This window comes from Gallus gallus, chromosome 8, assembly GCF_016699485.2.
Source record: "Gallus gallus isolate bGalGal1 chromosome 8, bGalGal1.mat.broiler.GRCg7b, whole genome shotgun sequence".
NCBI lineage: Eukaryota > Metazoa > Chordata > Aves > Galliformes > Phasianidae > Gallus > Gallus gallus.
Genome location: NC_052539.1, coordinates 7900330 through 7916712, shown reverse-complemented (window position 1 = coordinate 7916712; position 16383 = coordinate 7900330). Strand labels below are relative to the sequence as shown.

At 44.3% G+C, this 16383-nt stretch overlaps 1 protein-coding gene across 7 annotated transcripts in view; it reads right to left on the bottom strand.

The window, feature by feature from the left end:
* Positions 1–16383, bottom strand: part of C1orf21 (C1orf21 homolog) — an 86857-nt gene that overhangs the window by 2712 nt on the left and 67762 nt on the right. For all 7 annotated transcript variants that reach the window (XM_046898268.1, XM_046898271.1, XM_046898269.1 and 4 more), the window contains 2 exons: positions 5094–5170; positions 1855–1915 (listed from right to left, as the gene is read on the bottom strand). In XM_046898268.1, coding sequence (XP_046754224.1) covers positions 1855–1915; positions 5094–5170 — 138 coding nt within the window. The remainder of the gene's footprint in view (positions 1–1854; positions 1916–5093; positions 5171–16383) is intronic.

Genomic DNA, 16383 nt, shown 5'->3' with positions numbered 1-16383 from the left:
ATTTTTATCAGTAACGACAAAGCTTATCAGCTCTCCAGGCATTGCTGAGGAAGGAGGACGTGGCCTGTGCACAAACCTCATGAACCCTTGGGCAATTTCTCTTCTACCCGAACACCAACCAGTAACCAGGAGGGATGGAACCAGTCCTACATACTGTGCCTCAGCCTACAGGAATGAGATACATTTAAATAAGAATTTCTGATGATCATTTACTGCTCCGTAGGCAGGATTTAGAGAAAGCAGTCATTTTTGAGACATTTATGTGTGATGGCCACTGTCAAGATGCTAAATGAAGTAAGTTTTCCAAATTGGATGTTGACATTTCTTTTATTCCACACCTTCCCAGAAGCCCTGATGGGACAGAACCCGAAGAACGTTCAAGTTTAAGGCCTTGAGCCTGCAATGATTGCACTCAGATGAAGACCAGGACTCAGAACAAGGATGCAGTTTGCACAGGCAGTAATTCACAGGTTTCTCCCACCAGGATGAGTGCAGCAGCTTCCTCCAGGTGCTGCCCATTCCTCCCCTGGGCAGGCACACATCTCCATTTACCCAGTACCACTCACACCTCCTCGTGTGGTTTGTGCCTTGGTTTGAATATACCATTTCATCTGTCCCCACTCTGTCCAGCTGCTCCATACCTCCCATATTCATATCCCTACCTTCTCATCAGGCTTCCTTTTTTATTCTTTTTATTCTTCACATGTGGCACCCTGCAAAAAGGTCCAGTTGATCTAGCAGAACCGAAATGCAGCTGACTGCCATCATAGCTCAGCATTCAGCACTGAGCTTTATACTGGGATTTCTTTCTCCCTACAAATCCTATGGATTTAATTATCATAATTACATCAAGTTCCACATAAGCAGTTCAGTTCTCGCTCCTCTCATAAGGACACACACTCAACAGAGGCACTAACAGATGTCTCCCTTCAAATGCCTCACAGTGTTTTGACATTGAATTTTGGTAGGCAGAAGCATCTTGCATTGCGTTTGACATTCTGATTTTTACCTTTGGGCCATTTTTGCAGAAGTAAAATCAGCTCTGCAATGCCAATACACACAGCCAGGAACACAGCACACGCTGGGTGCCAACAAGGGATGGAATTTCTCCTAGGGAAATTCTCCAGGCCTTTGCATCAAGGCTTTTTTGACCTCTAGGACTCATAAACACTATTTATTTTCAGTTGCCAAGCCATCAGGCTGTGTCCTTTGGAGTGCATGCTTGGATTAAAGACATTTTATTTCAGCCAGCCCTCTTTTTGCTGAGTCCAAAATACACTTTTAATTTTCTCTGTAATTCTTATGACGCTCATGATAACTCATGTAACTCATCCGTATTAGATGACATCAGCAGCTTGAAATGCACAGGAGCTGTCTGTCTCTTTGACATATAAGACTGCATACTTCACCTTAATTGGCAGTCCCTGGTCTATATAGTAAAGCAGTGTAAGAGCCCCTGAGAACACCTGCAAGGATCTGAGAGTGAGATCCAAAGCGAGGAGACGTGGTCAGCTGCATCTCCAATGCGGCAGCTGGTGAATGAATGGCATTACTGCCCCAGAACATACCTAGACAACAAAACTAACCTGAATTCCAATAACTAGACACAGCCATCAGATGCTCTGGTATGTAGATGAGACACATCTTTGGAAAACTCATTTCACTGGAGATTCTGCATTTGACAGTATGGAAGGTGATGCCTTACAGAGAAAGCAGCTCGATATCTGTAGGTTTAGTGCACTTGTTCAAATCCCTTGGAGAAGTAAGTGTAGGACACAGATGTTGCAGCACTGCCCACTTTTCCTCCCCACAGGAACCTGGATCAAAACAGATGCTTACTTTATAGCTTCTTACCTTTTCAATTTTTTCATCAAGCATTCTGAAGAATTCTTGTTGGCTTTCAGAGATGTGCATGCTGAAAAGCAAAGGCAGAGCATCAGTACCAACAGCACTTTTTTCCATTTCAAAAACACTTACACTGACCCAGCTTTCAGTTTTCACCCCACTTCATGCTTCTGCCCTACAGAAGACATTCTTGCATTTGATTCTGCATCTGTGTGCTGGACTTGGGATGGTAACCAGCATCCACGCACATCCAGAGGAAACCTGACAGCCCACCGCCTTTCCTTGGGCTAGAAAAGCCCCCTGTGTTAAAACAAAGTGCTGAAGACTGCCAGCTTCACCAGCACAAAGTGCCTGCAATGTGAGATGAAGGTCTAAATCACAGCCTTGCTCCGCAAGACCTCTCTGCCCCACTACAGCTGGGCAAGCACTCACGTGTGGCCTCAGGCTCAATTGGGTGACCCCAGAGACCATTCACATCAACCAAATCTGCAGCACCAAGAGGCTCAGCATTTAGTGAGGGGGTTTTGCATTAGTGAATGGGGCTGGAAAAGACCACTTTTGGCTGTCAAACACTTGATGGTGGCACAAGACAATAAGCTCCTCCCCAAGGAAGACCTGTGATCCCAAAATACAGCAAGGGCAGACACAAAGGGAAAGAGCGAGGAGATGAAGGTGAGGATGTGAGGCAGACGGTATTTGGGGTGTGCCTGCTCTATTTATGTTACGGGGTGGTAAGAGCCTCTTTCCTGAAATAACAACATCCTTTCTGCAACGTGGGGGTGGAGCATCCTCTGGAACTGCAGCAGAGAGCCTGGGCACGTGGGGTCTGCAGAGAAATGCCAGGCACTGAAGGCAGGACGGAAAGAGAGGAGAGGGAGAAGGAATGGGAGACTGGTGCCAGTGGTAACAGCGATGCCAGGTGGTCTGAAGGACACACAGATCTTGGATCTTTTCCTTCAGTGGTAATGGGGGCAAAATGCTCGTATGGGGCAGCAAGCCCTGCCATCTATCCTCTGGGCAGGCAGGTTCCTGGCCCTGAATTGGAGACCCACTCACTCTACATATGATAATGTAATTTTTGAAAGCAGATGAAAAATTCCTACGCTTAGAATCCTCAGCAGACTGCAGAATTCAATCCCCAAGTGTCACCATTGGACAGAAACAGCTGTTGGCAAAGGATTCTGCTGTGATGACCAAAAGACGGAGATTTCTCAGCAGATGAAAGAAGCATGAGCACAAGCCCTGGCATGATGCTGGTACATCCAATTGGTAAGGAGATGCAGGAATTCAGCCCCAGCAGAGACCTTGTGGGACCTGCAGAGTATGTCAGGGAGGGGAAGCATCCCCACTGAAGCACAGCACCTGCTGTACTTTGTGAGATGGAGAGAGCTCTGGAAACATATTTTTGCCTTTGCACCATCAAAGATCTAGTTTTGAGTCAAATCAGGTAACGTTGCTGCAATTCACTTCAACCATAGTTAGTAAGAAAACTAAGTGGAGGGGCAAAAAAGGTATTGCATTGCCATAAACATCAGAATTCCCATTGGGGACAGGACACGATCCTCAGAAAAGTTTAACCAAGCAGTAAAATTGCCCTGAGATCTAGAGATGCAACATGCAAATGTGACAGTGTGTGTTTTGAGGAGCTGTGGGAAATTATAAAATCCTTAGCAGGGAATAACACTGAGAGAAAAGCACCACGTCGGAGCAGAAGAAATCTTTTTCCCCAGAAAGAAATCAGAAAACATCAGGAAGCACATTTGTATGTTTTTAGATGTTTCGTGCCTGGCTGAAGGAACACATTTTACCAACGAATGGGATTCTCCAGGATGTCAGCTGAGTTGGTTTACAAGGGCAAGATGCAAGGATGAATGCCCATGAAAGGTACAGCTTCACTAGTACCCAACGTGGAAAGGAAGGACCAGCTCCTTGACCTTGCCAAAGTCCCCCCAAGTTTACTGCTGGCTCCTTACACATTGCTTTAGGATTCCAGGGCTGCAGATGTAGAAATCTAAACTCTCCTACGTACAGGAGGAGTCCTCACAATCTTACTTTGGTACGTAGTCTGCTGCTCGTTTTGAAATAACACCCATCCTTGCACGGGTGCTAAAAGAAACACCTTACCATTTACCTACCTGTTTCTGCTCCTTTAGCTAAGTTGCCCTTTTCCATGCTGCCCTGGATGCACTAGAAGAGGTGACTGTTCAAAAGGAAGGGCTCCTTTTGGCTCAGGCTGACTAACACTACCAGGCATAGAAGAAGACAACTGTGCCTGATATCAAAGCACTGGAATACAACTCTGCCCCTGCTGGGAAGGAGCATGCTGCAGTAACGAAGCACAGCTTCGCTTTGCTGAATGGTGGTTCTACCCTCACCTCCTTGCTGCAAACTTCTTTGCAATTACATCCAAAGCACTCTGTCTCCTCTGTTTGAAAGGAGACTGAATGACACTGTCAGATCATTAGGAAATTATTGAAATTGCATACGGGGCACTTGGTATGTGGCAAGTTTAAGTAAGAGCAGGTGCAGAGCATAAAGAACAGCATTTCTGCTAATGTTCAAAACTCAGCAGCAAAGCTCTCTGTTAAGAACCTGATATATGGCTCCACACAATGTTATTTTCAATCCAATTAGTGATTAAAACACAATGGTGATTTAGATAAGAAACGAGTAACTACCATCAGTAACAGCCCTGCCACAGGAGCTAAATATTTCATGGCATATGCCACATGGACTGATCTCAGCCAGGCCAGGGACTGAATCAACTCTCAGCTGCAAATCAGCCTTCACTCCAAGCAACAACCTCACTGTTTGAAACGGAAGGGGTTCTCCCAGGAGTCTGTCAGGCTCTATGTCTGCTAACCTAAGCTGAGAGCCAGCAAAAACTTGCCTGGGAACTTAGCAGCTAGTTTTCAGGAACACGACTTAGCTGCTAGCAGTCAGGAACACCAGTGCACATATATATTCATCTGTGTGTAAGCTGTATGAAAAACTGAGAAGTAACATGGTATGGTATCCCTGTAAGGCATGGCAAGGTGCATCTCACACACGTTTTAAGTCCTGCATCTCAGCTGTGCAAGGGACAGGACACTGCAGGAGGCTGGTGCCAATATTGCTCTTACCTGACTTAAAGTGGGTATGGATTTAGGGCTGCTGGAACCACCAATTGGCTTAGGTAGGCCACAGATACTACTTCAATTCTGCAATTATTTGTATTAAAATTAAAAATAAAAAACAAATGAACTTACTTTGCTCTGGGTTGGTGTACTAATCCCGGGATCTCTTTATTAGATTTAAGTCTTACATTTGAACTGGCACTTTTTTCCTGGAACACACAGAAAACACAACAGAGATACCGTCAGCATTTATCAAGCAACAAAGCACGAAGCACTTCCCATCACAGTGTCACACTCTGCTGCTCCCTGCCACCTGTGCAACCAAATGTGACAAGCTCACCAGAAACAAAATTAAAGGCAACACCATTGATGCTCCAGCCTTGTGAGATGCAGGGCCATCGTCCTGGGTGGGGAACTGTGAAACATCCCCTGCAGAAGGACACAGCCCCTCCCGTCTGCATGGTGTGCTTGGGACAGCTGGTGGGAGGGAGCTGAGTCAAACTTGCAGCCTTCCTGCCAAGCAAATCCATCCCCATCGCTTTGGTGACAATTTAGGAAACGTAAACCCAAGAATTAACGCTTCTGTGGGTAATTTTGATGGTTTTGTTTTGTCTTATTTAGTCTTTGGATGTCTGAATCACACAACGTGATTTTTAAGAGGGCCACTAAATCATTGCATTTAAAAAAGGCAGGCTGTCTAGCAGTTAATGTTTTAATGAATAATTCCACAAGAGCTGTAAACATCAACTGCCTCAGCAAATTTAACACTGTTTAATGCATGCCTTCTAATCCTCCCCAACAGAAAACAGTGCCTTGCATGAAAACAACACTGAGGGAGAAAGAAGCCTCCTTCCCAAGTCATACCAAACATCCATCCTCCCCAGGCACAGCCTTCCTTGGATCCTGCATCGGAAAGCCAAAGCAGCAGAACAAGACAGACCCATTTGCCTTAAAATCATGTTATAGTTGTGAGAACTGTTGGTGATAGGCAGACAGTTGCACGGGATGGTCTTGTAGGTCTTCTCCAACCTTGGTGATCTGATGGCTCCACGATTCTAACTGTGGGTGACTGACTGACTTACCCAGGAAGAAGGAAATAGACTTTGAGTTTACTTGACTACAACAGTGCAAAGTTTACTCTTTCCCTCCTACTGCTTCTGATAATTAACACTCTTCCATTATTTATTACTTACAATTCTCCTATCTAAGCAGAGAACATGTCACCTCCTCCATCTGCTGTTCAGCAGGAACAAACAAGAGGAGTTAGGAGGGAAATGAAAACCAACAGGGCCCCAAATTGGCTCGGTACTTCGCTTTTCATTGCTATTTACGGCACTGACAGTTCATCACACTGACCAAAATACGGGCTTCGACAGAAGCTGATATTCAAAAATAACTCCTCAGAGTATCCTCAGATGGAATATTCCCCAACGTCACTTGGGAGAGAAACTGATTCATCAGAAATGAATGGTTTGGATTCTAACTTAGAGCACAGCCAGACGACCCGGGAGCCACAAGACACACCATCCACTTGGCGTTCTGCTGCCCCAGGCTCACGCTTCCTGGGCTGCAGAGGCATTTCTTTCAGTTCAGCCTCATTTTCTCTCTTTTTGGAGACTAAGAGTCAGTCATTAACATTTCATAAGTTAGCACGCATCGGCAGAACCGCAAGTGTTTTCAGAGTCCTAATCTGCTGCAAATAGAAATTAATATGCGAAATTCAGCCTTTAATCTAGCTCTGCTTATAAGGATTATTGGAAGGAAATGCATCAAATAATGCCCCTCACCACCACTTCAAAAATAAACCCTCCAGGATGCTGTACTTAGATAGTGGTATTAGCTACCCTACGGTAAAAACGCCCACTGTGGTACATTCATCTCCCCATTATTTTGCAATTAATCATTATCAAGGTAAAGCTGTCAGCAAATCAAGGTGATTTCATTTGATAGATACGTAAATTATTGTTAATTCCTCCATAAAGGATGTGCCATATCAGAATTTCAGGGCATTAACAGATGGCAGTGACTGCACCGCCAGCTGCTATTAACACAGCAACAGCCACTGCTGCCATTATAATTATATCTCCATCAGCATTTCCCTTGATGCTTCCAAAGCCATCTCCAAGCAGCACGGGTACTTCAGGTATTTTCTTAAGGTATCTACAGGAGGACAGAGGAGAGCTGCTAACAGCCTTGCTTCTCAGCTCCCTTCACACTCGTGGCCACGCACAGGGCTTCGTAATACAAGGCTGAGAGCAAGATGCTCTCATAAACGCCAACATATTTAATGAAGAGAATACGTTTTGTTCTATGTGTTTTTCTCCTTAATTGATCAACCTGGCCAGAAAGAAATCAATTAAAGATGCAATTAGCGATTCTACCACCTAATGGCTGATCTTCATTAACCAGCAGTCGCATGTTGGTCTTCAGTCCTTTCTCTCTAATGTTATGATAATTGAAAAAATATGCAACCAAACAGGGGAAAAGCCATAGAACTGAATGCCAGCAAAATGAGCCTCTTTGTATTGACACTGTTGGAGTGTGGATGGTGCTGACACACAGAGCCCACCTCGCACCTATCCGTGCCATCAGGGACCTCAGGTGAGGTGAGGTGAAGACCTCAGGTTGGCATCGTGGCCATTCACGCATGGAAAGAAAAGGGAGGTGGGAATGTGTGGGCAGGTATAGTTGGAAAACAATCAGATTCTGTGAACCCAGCCAACATCATGCGTGCAGCCTGCAGGAACGCCGGGAACAGAACCCACATCTGGCAGAAAGAAATCCTATGCTTTTATCAGCAGTCCACAGCTCTCTCAATGTCATTGCACTCATCCTGAAACTCGCTCCTCCTTGCCAGGTATAACTGGGTGATATTACTGTATGGACTGCAGCTCCAGAAATGTGGAATATGGAGGAGAGCACACACACACACCTACTCAACCCTGCTCAGCAAAGTATGATTTAAAGTACTGATTACAAGGGCTGGAGGGATCTGCTTTTTCCTTGGATTGACTTATTCATTGGATTGGTTTGCACATTCAGCTGGAAGTAAGATGAGTTAGAGCAGTAAGTAATTTGTAGCTGCTTTTTTAAATGCCTTTGAAGAAGCTAAGATGAGGGGCGATTACTAGCAGAAAACCTAATGAGCCAATTATGCTCAAGTCAGGCTGCAGGATCCCAACAAATCTGAAAAACCCATCCAGAAACGTAAAGTTGAGAAGAAAAAGAAAAGAAAATAGGGAAGAGGAAGAAAAGAGCTCCCTCTGGAGAGGGTCAAAAGACTTCTGCAATATCTAAATACAGCTCACGGATGTGGCTCTGGTCAGCTTGGTCTGAGTCAGGAGGTTGGCGACCCTGCACACAGGAGGGGGGTTGAAATGAGACCATCACTGTGGTCCCTTTCAACCCAGGCCGTTCTATGATTCTATGATCACTGAAGAGCAGGGAAAAAAAATAAAAGAAGATAATTTCTGACCACTAAAGGGTTCTTAAAGGGCATTAATATTTACTATGTCTAATAGCGACACATTTTTAAACTTCCCCATCAGCTTTTCAACCCCTCTTCCTTCACTGTGCATGTTAGAAAGCCTGGACTGTTTGGTCATGGGAATTCCAATGCATTTTTTAGAGTAACCACATACCAGGAAGGCTAAAGATGAACTGAAGTACTGATGTAGGAAGAGCTGGACTGAAGGCAGGAAACGAAGGCAGCTAAACAGACAAACGACTGGTGAGAAACAGATGATAAATATGAGCAGCGATTTCCCTCAGAAACTCCCAGCTGAACTTTGCCATTCTATTCTCCTTCACAGTTGTTTCACCCTCTGCAGGGATTACACATTCAAATCCTCTCATCCAGAAAAATAAACATGTTTCTATCATCTCCAAGCTCTTCCATGCAGATACGCTGCCAAACTTCACACTTCAAGGGGTCCCTTCCAGAAAACCAGGAGTGCCATCGCCTGCAAAGTGCCTCTGTGCTGCAACAGGAGGATGGCACTGCTCTGAACATCGGGGATTCCCGGCTCCTCCACTCCTGGTGGTACTCCAGGATGGGAAGCAGATAAAGGGGAATGTCTACAAGAGTTCCAGAGGGCAAGAGGCTGCAGAAGTAAGTTGAGGAATGACCCCTGCACAACAGCTCTGCAAGAGCCTGAAAACTATCCCTCACCATTCTGTACAGCAGATAGCTTGGGACTGCTTCAGGGCGTGAAGGCTATTTGCTTACATTGAGAGATGCCCAGAAATACTGCAGAGAAAATGGAGACCTGCTCACACAAGGTCTTTAATGGCTTCGGTACATCAAGGTGGTTGAATGTTTTATCTAGCAAATGAAAAATAGATGGATCAAGTTTTAAGAAACGACATTACTGACAACTTACAAGACCAGACTGGCTCTGGAGGAAACTTTAGAGAATGTTAGAGCACTTAGCAACAGAAAGCACCACCAATCTTCCTCTGTTGCAGGTATGTCAGTCTTCTGGATTGTACGGCCACCCTGGCTCAAAGTTATCTTACTGCTTATTAAGTCCGTGTCATTAATTATTCTCTCCCTCTCAACAAGCTTCTTACAGAAATATAGTTATTTATAGTAAATGTATATATTACTCGTGCCCTCAAATTCTTCATGCATATCTCCTGAAAGTAGTTTTCCACCAAGTGTAGTAATGTGGAAAGAGCTGGCATTAAGCATGAAACGAGGGCATGGCATGAAGTCTGTAAAACATTTATGACCAGGAATAAACAACATAGAGCCTTAGAAGCAATCTGGTGTGTTAAACAGCCTGTTTGCATCAGGACACATATCCATTAGTTTGTGCTCTGAGAAGGATGGAATTGCAAGCAGGCTATTGCTACTGCAATTTTTGCAGGGATTCTTAGTGGGATGGGTTTGAAGAGCTTTATGTTCTTCAAAGACATGCAAGAGACCATATCTAGAGAGCCAGATGTGCCATTTCCAGGCTTTTTAAACAGCTGGACACAACATTTCTTCTGAGAGACTGGGCTTTGCCAGCCTGCTTGCAGAATGTGCCTACACCCACCCTGAACGAGCACAGACAGAACCAGCCAAGACCAATGACAAACACAGCTCTGAATGCTCCCATACACTACCCTGTGGGTGTCCAACCTTTTGGCTTGCCTGGGCTGCATTGAGTGAAGAGGAACTGTCTTAGGCCACATATAGGTTGGTGGCTCAGCCTATTTATTTCCATGGCAACTACAACAGACAGAATGAGCACAGCAGCTCCACTTGATAGGGCAAATTCCCAGCTACACAACGATGTTTTTCATCAGTCGCCACTGTTAGCTATGCAGCAAAAAAGACAACCCTGCATGCTATGGTTGTGAAAACCTGCACCAATAGAGTTGACCCACTGTCACAGTCACCACTGCTGAAGAGCAGCACCAACCCACTGAGGGCACTGTGCCAACATCCACTGCCCGGTCTCCATAAATGTTCAGCAACCATTGATGAATGTTCATCACTCTTTTCTCAAGATATTTTTGCCCCTTGTACAACCAGAGATAAATCTAAGGCTCAACTGCAGATACAGATCTCTTCTGTGTTTGTCGCTTGCAAGTCAGCGAGGAGGAAAAACTGAACTAATTAGAAAATATGGTGCAAATCAAGAGAAACAGATAAACCACATACAAGCAGAATAAACAGCAGCAAGAAGTAATTCTGACAAGTGTCATGGCAGAAAAATGACAGTAGCACTACTCATCAATACATATGTACTTGCAATGGGAAAGTTTTGAGACGCACAGCCTGCAGGGCTGGTTCTCATGCATAAAGCAACAGCATCAATACAGAAACCAACTCCATGCGTCCCACTAACACACAGGCACTCCCACACCAGTTACTCCCACAGTATCTTTCCAATTCCCACAGCCTGACATCACAGGAGAGCACTCTGAACATGTGTAGCATTGTATGCTGCAGGCGGTGTGCTGCTGCAGAATGCCCACTGCTGGCCAACTGCATCTTCCACCTGCTGTGAGTCTGATGAAGGGAACAAAAACACAGCCACGTATGTTCCAGAACAGCAAGAATTCACTACAATAAGCTCTCATTCTCCGTCCAAGGTGAACATTTTTAAACTTTTGGTAAATTGCAACCATGTAAGTGTCATTATGCGCACAGACTTAAATGCCTGTATTTTGATCTTCTCAACGTCTGTTCTGTTTGCATTAACTCTGAAGTCTGTACAGGGCACAAGGTTTAAGACCCAAGAGAACAGAGCTACAGTTCTTGCTACCTGGCAAGTTTCACTGAGCACGGGTAAACCTTACGCTTCAGGGGACTTAATAGTGTGAATATTGTTAAGTTTGACAGGTACTACGACACACAAGAGTATGATGGCTGTGAATGGAACCTGAGTTACGGATTTGTACGATCTTTTCATTGCTTTGTTTTTCCACAAATAGCAGAACAAAATATTTTCATTTCACAAAGAACACAGCAGCCTGCTCGCTTTCTGAGTTCCTAGCCCTCAGAAATGGATTTTGTATGAATTCCCCAAACAAATTTACTTGAGTGATACTGAGAATAGATATGATACGCAGTAGAATGAAAAGCAATCACAGATGGCTCAAATAGGTTATAAGCTGTTTAAATCAGTAATGGAAGCTGAGTTTTTGCACTCTTCTAGGTTCACCCAGAAAAAGAGCAGATAAGTGTGTCTCCTGGGTGTTACCAAAAAGGGGCACCAGCAGAGTAAACGTATTCCATCCAGGATGAATAAGAAATAGCTTGTGATACCCACAATACTGCAGATTAAAAAAAAAAATACTGGATAAAAAAAAACTCCATTAAAATCCAATCACAGGCCTGGAAATGCTGATGTCCAACAGATATTGACTGTTGTACTAGATGATCTCAGTGGTTTTTTTTCCAGCCTTAATGATTCCGTGACTCGACAGTAACTGAGTGATTGTGTGCCTGATAAGCCCTTTACTGTACCATCTGATTTTAAAGTGCCCACCATCTCCCTTTCTGCATTACTTCTTCCCAAGCCTCATAGGTAGGTGTGGGCACAGAAAAGACTCGAAATGAGCTCTGCCCTCTTTTGTCAGAAAGTTGTACATCTTTTCTCCAGGAAAACACCATTATGAAACTCCGCAAGCTCTGCCATCTGAAAGCTTCCCATAGTCTCAGCCAGCACTAAAGGAAGATATTTCAGAGTACTGTCTAATTGCACCACCTGAGGGCACATATCTAAACTACTTCGTGGATTTTTGTCTAATCCATTCTCCAAACTCCATTCCCGTGGGTTTTCTCAACAGTCTGTCTTTCACTGTGCAACCTCCATGAAAGTTCCAGCATCTGTCCTAATAATCAACTTAAATCTTTGCCCAGTGTCTTCTGGCATCTCTCCGTGGTCATGGAGCTGACTGTCCTGCATTTAAAGCAACCTTTTCTGTACCAAGTGACTTGCATTTTCCTTCTGTATTTTTAGGCTAGACAAATCAATTCATTCCATCTTCCATTACAGCTTATGTTTGCTAAGCCTCCTATTCTTGTCACTCCCCTCTGGGCTCTTTCCCATCTGCCTACATCTTTTTTACAGAGTTCGCTTCTCATTTTGGTCACAGCATTTAAAACCTTACTGAAGTCAGGATGTATCATGTGTAATGCCACAACAGAGAGCAAGATAAGCTCTTGTTTTTGATGTGGCATCTCAAACCAGTGAGGTTAACCTCCTGCATTCAAAGATGGAGTTTCTCCGCAGGCAGCAGCCCTGTCTGAGACTCATAAGCAAATGGACAGAAATTGCATGCAGCTCCACCAACTATTTTTACTCTTGAGGTTTCCTCCCACCAAAAAATAAAGTCAGCTTAGCTTTGCAGAACAGGTTAGATCGTGTATTTGGGGAGAAGAGCCCAACTCTTTCAAAAACAGAGACAGCACTGCTTCAAGACTCTCTGACTTGCATGAGCCTTCTCAGGATGCACTTGCTTTGTTACTGCACATCGTGGTTTGCAGATGAAATATCATAAGCTTTACTAGCAAATATTCAGAGTACATCTACACACTGAGCATACATTTATCAGAAAACCCAAGGTAAATAAATGCTCCAGAAGAAATAAACTGAGCTCGACGTTTCTAATGGGTACATAAGATGGGTGGTACATTGCTCAACATCTCTCTTAAGCCAAAGAGCTGTTAAGGGTCATCTGTCTTCCTGCCTCAACCCTTGGATTACTAAAACCAAACCAAAACAGTAATGTGGTAGAAAAAGAATGGTCCTAATGTAAAATACCTGTACATTCCATGACTCACGGCCCAACAGGTCTTCCTAAAATTAACAAAAATCACATGTAACCAAGACGTACATTTTTTACATCATCTTCAATTTTCCTATTGCTAATCAAAACCAGCTTTTGAGTCTGCAACTTGACTTTCAGCCATTTCCGGAAGCCATGTTTTAACACAGTTTTCTTTTTAAGCCATGGAAGTGCAAAGATAAGAGAAGTACCTCTATAATTTAGTAGGGTTTTCACATCCCAAGAATGTTCAGAAAACGCTGTGCCACCACATTACTATCAAGAGGTGCAGTACTGCCCAACGTGAAAGCTTTCTGCCTGAGTCAGAAGCACACTCCAACATACATTCATAGGAATGCTTCTTACAAGTGGGAGAACACAGGGGTTTAGTGCAAAAATACTGTCTCATTTTTCACTGCATGTTGCAGTTTTATCAATTACTTCCCTACACTTAATTAACTGCTTGTTTCATCTTAATGTGATAATGAGAACTTTAATTCAAGTCATATACCACATCAATGATCCTAACAGCAGAAATAGATTTTGTTAAAGTCACCAAAGCCCCATAATCCCTCTGCGTTTTCATAACAGGATGAGCCAAATACAAGCATAGCAACTGCAACAAGCCAGGAACGTTCCCTGATTGCCACTGAGAACATTAATAAATAAAATCTACTTTGCAATCACAGCGAGTACACTGATGAGTATTTCTCACCTGCTCATGTCTGTGGCAAAACAGAAAGCAGCCAAGACGGGCCAGTCAGAGCTCTCTGCAGATTACTTATACGTGTTCAACCAGCAGCCACAGAAGGTATTTTATTGTGTGTGATGAACTCACAACTTCTGAACAGCCCACAACAGAATGTAATCCTTCCCTGGCCTTTCTCTATGGAGGACAGCCCTGGAAAAAGGCACGTGTTGCAAGCTGCCAGGACCGGACAAGAACCTGTACATCAGCAGCACGTTTGGCCTTCAAGAAGCAGGCTCATCTACCCCAGCAGGAACACTGCCTGTGTGTCAGAATGGCTGGGTAAGGTGAGCAGGGAAGGAAGGCCGAGAAGGAAGGGGGGGAAGCAGCCAGGCGCATGACAGGTCCAGCAGCCAGCCCACAGACTGAAGCTGGTACAGGGTTCCCAAAGGAACCTTCACAGAGACAGGGAGAGCACGCTGCAGATGAGGGGGCATGGGAGGCCCATTTTGTGATGTTTAAACCCCAGTGAGACACGTCCACAATAAGAGCAGAAGGAACACACTCCTTTCAGCCTAAGGCTCCTCTATTCGGATCTTCCAAACGAACACTGGCAGCCACACACCACCTCAAATGTGCAGCTATAAATAAGCAGGCAGTAATGCAGCACTGTCCTATTAATGGCCTAGGAGCATTAAACTCATTCTGTTACTATGAATATGCAATGCTTCAGCACTGCCAGTGCTGGCCCCTTTGCCTCAGAGGGCCTCAATGTGCGGCCCATGGGAATGTGCAAGTATCAAATCGGAGTGCTCCTGTGCCACAGGATTTCCATGGTCTCTCCTCCAGCCCATCCACCCATGTCCTCCTGCTCAGAGAGTGCCAACTGAGCTATGGGTGACTACCCTGGCCTCTCACCCAGAGCTATTTCCCTCCTCCATTTACATCCAGGAGAGCACATTAACTCGTTAACTCAATAGGTGTTCCATGAAAGCAAGCTCACCACGTTATCAAGGCCTATCTGGGAAGACAAACAGCTGAGGTGATTAGGGGGTATTCTCCTAATCCTCAATTCCAGAGTTTAGTTTAAGTCCCAAACTCCTGAAGCTTAAAGTCACTTCCCACTAATTTCAGCTTGCAGGGTGAGCAAATTTTTATCTCCACGCTCTCCCAAGGGACCGAGGGGAGCCCATGGCCACCTCCACGGACACTCAGCACAGACATTAATAATGGCTAACAGTACGTGCACAGGGACTATTCTTCAATACAGAAAGGTATCTACCTCTTGGTAGGCCCTTCTTTCATTAAGAGTGCTTTTTCACAGTTGGTTTATGGCCATTTACTGAGGCCTGCTATTCAAAGCCCAGCCATGCAGTTCTGGTACGCTGCCACAGGTATAGAGCCCATCTAGCCATGCAAGGAGTCCTTCCAACTCACAGAAATGAAATTTTACCAAGGCCAAACACACCAGGGGAGCGACACAACCAGGAACAACATTCTCTCCTGGTTCCCACCTCAGAGCTCACGTCTTAGGAAAGCTGCGCACCATTAGCAGCGCTCCTCTGTTCCCACCTCATCAGCCATTATTTGCTTACATCTGAATGCTACTGTGAGCAAGAACAAAGATGTCTCTCTCTTTTAACTGGTTCACCGTTTTGCATTCATACTATTTCCTTCATTTTAATCACATCTGTGGGGCACCTTTGCAACTTGTGTCTTCGCACGACTACGAACAGGATATTGCCATGGATATGTCTGCAAAGAGGTTCTAGCAGTGAGTCCTACCTCCCAAGCACTCAGCAAGTGGGACCTTCCAAATGACTTAGAAAAGCAAGTTTTGCAGCATAATTATTCTGCTGAAAGACAAAAGGATCTTTCAGATGTTTTGTTTAAAATTAATTAGTATCTAAGTATCGACTAAAACATTTGAGAATGACTGCTTATTAAGCACAAAACCAGAAAACAGTGAATAACTTCAAGACAAGAAAAATAATATAATAATATAATAAAGAACATGATTAAATTCTACATGCTGGACTCTGCCTCTTGTTATATTTGGTCTATGCTATTAGCCTACTGTAAAAGCCAGCCAAGAACTCTTCAAATCCTGCCAGAGCTAGAAATACTGGCCAGAAATATTTGTCATATCACAGCTTAGCTTCCAAAAAGTAAGATGCTGGACTTCCACAGCCAGGAAAATACAAGGTACAAAGGACAGTAAAAAATGGACTTGCTTAATATTGTTGGAATATATCAGATCAAATGAGTCCAAGTGCTCTTAATCCTGTAGGACTGCAGCATGACAAATATACTTCATTTAGAGTCACCAGACCCCATGAGTCAAATCAGTCTGGAAGATTCGGCCACGCAACTGCTGGATGCTATTCAATTAGTATGAGGCAATGATTTCCAGTACTCAGCAACCAAGGCAGTCTTCTCCTTCAGAGAGCTAGACGGTTTTACCTT